This window comes from Pseudonaja textilis, chromosome 3 (genome assembly GCF_049901715.1).
Source record: "Pseudonaja textilis isolate UNSWEBS1 chromosome 3, rPseTex1.2, whole genome shotgun sequence".
Taxonomy (NCBI): domain Eukaryota; kingdom Metazoa; phylum Chordata; class Lepidosauria; order Squamata; family Elapidae; genus Pseudonaja; species Pseudonaja textilis.
The window spans coordinates 2,839,972-2,846,403 of NC_141992.1; the positions used below are offsets into that span (position 1 = coordinate 2,839,972).

General features: G+C 44.9%; 1 protein-coding gene across 2 annotated transcripts in view; it reads left to right on the top strand.

The window, feature by feature from the left end:
- Nucleotides 1-560: 560 nt before the first annotated feature.
- Nucleotides 561-6,432, top strand: part of PDRG1 (p53 and DNA damage regulated 1) — a 15,358-nt gene continuing 9,486 nt past the window's right edge. For both annotated transcript variants that reach the window (XM_026723040.2, XM_026723042.2), the window contains exons 1-2: nt 561-1,876; nt 2,856-2,931. In XM_026723040.2, the coding sequence (XP_026578825.1) occupies nt 1,790-1,876; nt 2,856-2,931 (163 nt within the window). In that variant the 5' untranslated portion in view covers nt 561-1,789. The remainder of the gene's footprint in view (nt 1,877-2,855; nt 2,932-6,432) is intronic.

The window sequence follows — 6,432 nt, forward strand, 5'->3', positions numbered from 1 at the left end:
TGAGTTAATTACCAGGAGACTGTGAGTTCTAGTCCCACTTTAGGCATGAAAGCTGGCTCAGTGACATAGAGCAAATCACCAGGAGACCGTGAGTTCTAGTCCCAGTTTTGGCATGAAAGCAGGCTGGGTGATTTTCAGTCAATTACCAGGAGACTGTGAGTTCTAGTTGTTCCTTAGGTATGAAAGGGTGACTTTGGTTCAATCACCAGGAGACGGTGAGTTCTAGTGCCACTTTAGGCATGAAAGCTCGCTGGGTAATGTTGAAAGGCTTGAAGATGCCTTTCTTCTGAGGGCTCGATTTTCCTGCTGGGAGAGCTCCGGTGCAAGGACACAGACGACTGCTTGGAAGCTGGTTCTTTTTATTTTTCAGGAAGGCAAGAGATAGCAAGAAGTCTGCGTTCCTGGGGCTAGCCATCTTTGTATAATAAACCCCTGGTTTTTATACCTTTTCTCCTTTTGTGTGTGCGTGCTTGTGTTTGTATTTCTTAATGTTTTAAATCCTGTCGGGGGTTGTCTTCATTTCCACCGGAGGGTAAACTCCGCGGGGTGGTTTGATTGGATTATCAGTTTCATCCTAATGTTTTCTTATATTTGTTTGGTGGCAATCTCCTGTCTGTCTCCTTTGCAATATATTTTGTGTCTATTTGTTTTGCTGATTTGGCATGACCTGTTGTTTGTAAGGGATTTCTTTTTCTTGTTTCCCTAGCTTTCTTAATTACTTGGCTTTTGTCTAGGGGGCTTCTTTCAATACCTTTTATTAAATCTCTTTTCCTATGCAAGTTTGTTTTATGGCTGGCCTGATGTTCCCTTTGGGCTTTTCCTGCAAATCCCCAGGAGACTGTGAGTTCTAGTCCTGCATTAGGCATGAAATTTGGCTGGGTGACTTTGGGCCAATCACCAGGAGATGGAGAGTTCTAGTCCTGTCTTAGGTATGAAAGCCAGGTGGGTGACTTTTGACCAGTCATGCTCTCAGCCCAACCTCGCTCGCAGGGTTGTCATTGTGGGGAAAATAGGTGGCAGGAGTATTTTGTATGTTCACTATGTCGTTTATGAGAACAACAAAAACAGATAAAAAAGAAAACTGGTGATATGCGGTGCATGTTTCATCCCTTGGCCCAAATCAGGGTTGGTGAATTAACCCATTTTGGTGTTCACACAATGCTGGCGTAATTGGCTGAGCTGGCCCCACATTTCAAAGGAAGCTTTGGGTGTCATGCGAATGCTACCTGCAGGTCTTTCCTTCCCAAAGCAGGTCAAGGTGACTCATGCGACTGGGTTCAGACAACACAGCGAGGAGCTGCACACTAGAAAAGTCAGGCCATTGTCATCTTTGCTTCTATCTCTGGCTGTTTTCAGTGCATCACTCAGTTTTCCATCATGCCCAGCGCCGCAGCCCCTGCAACGATGGGAATGATGGGATTTGTAATCCATCCTCGTGGAACTGCAAGGGAAGGGCCGATAGACCCTTCCCTTGCAGGGAAGGAGGCCAGAGCTAATCTGAGCCCATCCTCATTCTGGGAGGCCGAAGAGGAGGGGAAATGGAGTTCAAAGCTTCGAACGGCCTCTGGGGAAAGTCTGCCTGTCCTCCCCGGCTGCCGCCCACAGAGAAGAAGCATAAGCCGGCCTCCTTTCCAGGTTGGTGAGGGAGGCCCACGAAAGCCTGGAGTAGATTTCAAACCCTGGCCGGTCGCCATGGCAACCACCCGGCTAAGGCGCCTGCGCCGACTAGGCCGCGCCGCGTCGAGTCGCGCCGCTTCCCGGCGTCACTCTCCTTTCGAAATCCGGCGCAATGGCCGGTGAGGATCCAGACTTCGTGCTCCGCTACTTGGCCGAGGTGGAGGCACTGGCCGAGGAGGTGATGGCCGCTAGGCAGCAGGTAGGCCGGGGACTGCCGTTGGGGCGAATTGGCGCCGCGAGGCATGATGGGGGTTGTAGTCCTCCGCCTGCCCCCCGCGCGCCTAGGGATTTCCCTCTCACTTCACACCCCGCCCCCCCCCCAAAGGATATAATATAAAATATATACAACAAGATTGAAGAATGCAAATATTTGGGGCGGAGGAGGATCGCGAGAAGGAAGTGTACAAGTGTCCATTTGGAAAGGAACCCTTAGAAATCCACTAGTCCAACATTCCCCCCCCCCCTTCAGGCCACGTCCAGAGAATTGTCTCCTTGGAAGGGGTCCCCTAAGGTCGTCCAGTTCACCCCTAAGCAATGGGCAGCAAGGCCCCCACGCGTGCTATCCAGGGAAAATATCTGTAAAGCCTCTTATTTGAAAACTTCTACAGAGGGAGACTGACACGTCACTCCATAACAGTGTTGATAATTGTTTTAATGTCTTTTTTTTCTTTTCTTTTCTTTCTCCCTCTTTCCTTCCTCTTCTTCCTTCTTTCCTCTCTTTCTTCCCTCTTTCTCCTTCATTCTTTCCTCTTTCTTTCTTTCCTCTCCTCCCTTCCTCTTCCTCTTTTCTTTCTTTTTCTTTCTTTCCTCTGTCTTTCTTTCTCCTTCCTTCTTTCTCTTTCTTTTTTCTCCTCCCTTCCCTCCCTTCTCCTTTCTTTCTTTTCTTTCCTTCCTTCCTTTCTCTTCCTCTATTTTCTTTCTTCCTTCCCTCTTTCTTTCTTCCCTCTCTCTCCTTCTTTTCATTTCTCTTTCTTTTGTTTCCTTCCTTCCTTCCTTCCCCACCCATCTCCCCTACAACGTGACCAGGCGGCTTTGCTGGTTGTAAATCAAGCTCTACTTTGATATAAATGAATAAATATGGCTTGTCCAACCTGCAGAGAGAAGGAAAGCAGACTAGGACATGCTGGGTGAAAATGAGCTTTTTAATAAAGCTTGAGGTTTTATCCATTTCTCCTTAGATTGTGGATCTGAATCAGAAACGGAACCAGAACCGGGAGGCCTTAAGAGCCCTGAACAAGGAATTGAATTCTGCTGGTGAGTTTTTATTCTGGAATTGTGTGAAGAAGTCAGACTTTCGGTCCATCTGAAGTTGTAAATGGCTTAGCCTAGTGTTTCTCAACTTTGGATACTTTAGGATGGGTGGACTTCAACTCCCAGAATTCCGCAGCCAGCATGGCAAGCTGGGGGATTCTGGGAGTTGAAGTCCACCCATCTAAAAGTCACCAGGGTTCAGATACAATGGCTTGGGCCTGTCAAATAAGTCACTTACGACCTGAACTTGCGCTTAACAATTGTTGCACCATCCCTGCAGGCACACAATCGCAATCTTGGCACTTGACAACAGGCTGGCATTTACAACCATTTGCGGTACCCTACAGTCACATCATGATATGTGACCTTTTTTTTTGTTGATTCCTGGCAAAAAATATATATAACTCACTGGGGAAGTAGCATTCGTCTTCTGCAGGTGTCCCCAAACTTGGCAACTTTAAGATGTGTGGACTTCAACTCCCAGAATTCTAGGAGTTGAAGTCCACAAGTCTTAAAGTTGCCAAGTTTGGAGACCTCTGGTCTTACGTCTCACAGCAGTGATTTTGGTCCCAGTTGTCTCTGTAATTCAAGGACTACCTCTATCTGTTTTTTAAAAAAATTACATCCATCACTTGAGGCTCTAAAGAGCTTATAATATTTCAGCAGCAGCTGTAAATTCCAGCTGCAGACTTGTCCCGAAAAGTAATCCAGTAACAGAGTTACAAGAATAGAGCTGGAAGGGACTTTTAAGGTCTTCTAATCTAACCCTCTGCTTAGGCAGAAAACCCTATACCATTTCACTTTAGTTTCCTTTATTGTCCTTGCACCTCGTACAACGAAATTAAATACCATCTTCAGTGTACATTATGGCTATGAAAATAAACACAAACACACATCCTTCACATTGAATTGAATTGCAAACCCTTGATATTGCATTAATATTGCACCATATAGTAGAATTTAATAGAGTTATTCCCCTGGGATAGAAGCTGTTTTTCAGCCTATTTGTCCTTGTTTTTATTATTATTATTATTATCCTGTACCGTCTGCCAGATGGTAATAGTTGAAAAAAAAAGGGTTCCCAGGATGAGATGGATCTTTGAGAATGTTTTGAACTTTCTTAGCGCAGCGGGAGCTATAAAGCTCTTCCAAAGAGGGGAGAGGGCAACCCGTGATTTTCTGGGCAATGACATTAACCCTCTGGAGGGCTTTCCTATCTGCCCCTGTGCAACTGGCAAACCCTACACAGGTGCAGGAAGTTAAGATATTCTCTCTAGTGCAGCGGTAGAAGGTTACCAGCAGTTTTCCATTCAGTTGTTGTTTCCTGAGAAGTCTCAGTTAGTATAATCTCTGCTGGGCCCTTTTGACCAAGGCTGCAATGTGAGCCCCCCAGGTCAGGTCCTCTTTTAGGGTAACACCCAGAAACTAAATCCTGGCCACTCGCTCCACTCGGTCTCCATTGATAAGCCAGGGCTGGAGGTCTGATCTGTTCCTTCTATAGTCCACTATCAGCTCCTTGGTCTTATTGGTGTTGAGGACCAAGTTATTGTCTCCACACCACGAAAGCAACCATTGGTCCACCTCATCTCGGTAGGCAGACTCATCCCCCACCCCCAGAGATGAGTCCCACCACTGTTGTACCATCTGCAAATTTACTAATAGTATTAACCAGAGTGAGTGGGAATGCAGTCATGCCCATAAAGGGTATAGAGTAAGGGAAATGATTGTCCAATCTCTTCTTTAAAAATTCCGGTATTGGAGCATTTATAATTTTTGGAGGCAAGCTGGTTAATTGTTCTCCCTTGTCAAGAAATTCCTCCTTAGTTCTAGGTTGCTTCTCTCCTGGATTAGTTTCCATCCATTGTTTCTTGTCCTGCCTTCCGGTGCCTTGGAGAATAATTTGACCCCTTCTTCTTTGGGGCAGCCCTTCAAATACTGGAAGACTGCTATCGTGGTACCCCTAGTCCTTCTTTTCGCTAGACTCTCCAAACCCAGTTCCTGCAACCATTTCTAGCCACCTTTAGCTAAACTGGAGGAGTTTCTGAGGAATGAAAGAAAACAGACTGCCGGAAATGAGAAAAAAGAAAAAGAAAAAAAAAGAGTTTTATAACTTGGAATAATTTCTTCCGTGAATGATTCAAGCACATTCATCAAGCGTAGAGGAAAACACTCTTGGCTGAAGTGAGGAACGAGCTCCATGTTACAAAAAGCAGCTAATTGTGGCAGATGTTAACTAGCTAAATTGAATGCACCCTGATTGTTGCCAGGACGGAAAAAAATACCTCCATTGTCAGGGCTGTTCATCTTCCCTCTCTTTCTCTCTCTCTCTCTTTCTCTTCTTTTTCCAAATTCTGCAACTCCCAGGCGAAATGAGAAGATTCCAGATGTACCTTCTTGAGAATAAACACAGCAAATTAGGGTTGATGCTCTCAAATATCCTAAGCATCATAATTCTGGGCTGAATTTGCTGTGTCTAAGAACAAAGGAAGTGGAACGAAAATACCAATTTACATTCCCGCATTCCCTCTGCCAGGTGTCTGTCATGGTCGACGTGCCTGGAATTGCGATAATAAGTCCTCGACTTAACGACATTTTCAACATTTGCTGGGCGAGACAGTTGTTAAGTGAGCTTTGCTCCCATTTTTACAGCCTTTCTGGCCACTGTTGTTAAGTGAATCACAGAGGGTGTTAAGTTAGTCACACGGTTATTAAGCGGATCTGGCTTCCCCATGGACTTTGCTTTGTCCGAAGGTTGCAAAAGGAGATCACGTGACCCCGGGACTCTGCAACCGTCGTAAATATGAGTCAGAAATGTCTGAATTTGGATCACATGGCCCTGGGGATGCAGCCACAGTGTGCAAAACGGTCCTAAGGCTTATTTTCAGTGCTGTGGTAACTTTTAACGGTCGCTAAATGAATAGTTATAAGTGGAGGAGTTATCTGTATTTGCCTCTCGTAGAAGCCAGCCAAGCTTCTGGATACATTAGAAGGCCTTATTTTTATTTTTTTGTCTAGGTTTAGGAGAAGATGGAGTCAGTTTTTAAAAATGTGTCCTATAAAAGTTTTGTTTAAATTGCTTATACGTCTGCTTGAGCTATTGTTATCTTTCTGGAGGCTTTAGGGTAGTAGCAAGAGCTGGAAAAATGACTGGAGACATGAAAACGTTCCTGCTGAGTGGGAGAAAATTTGAAATATTTTTTTTTTCAGCTCTGTCTCTGGCTGCTTATCTGCTAATAAATCACTTTTTTTTAACCACTTGTCTATTAAATTGCATCCAAGGCCAAAAAATCTGATTTTTTTTCTTCTTCTCTTGTTTAGCATCCTTGCTGAAGCAACCTTTTTTTGTGTTGTTGTTAGAAGAAGGGTGTATATATGCAATGCAACTTATTCTGGGCGTTGGTCTGGCTCACCGGTTGTTGTTTTTTTAAAATGCCACTTGTTGCCAGAAAACATTTTTAAATGCTGGGGGGAAAAAGCCAAAGAGGGTTACGAATAGGGAGCGAT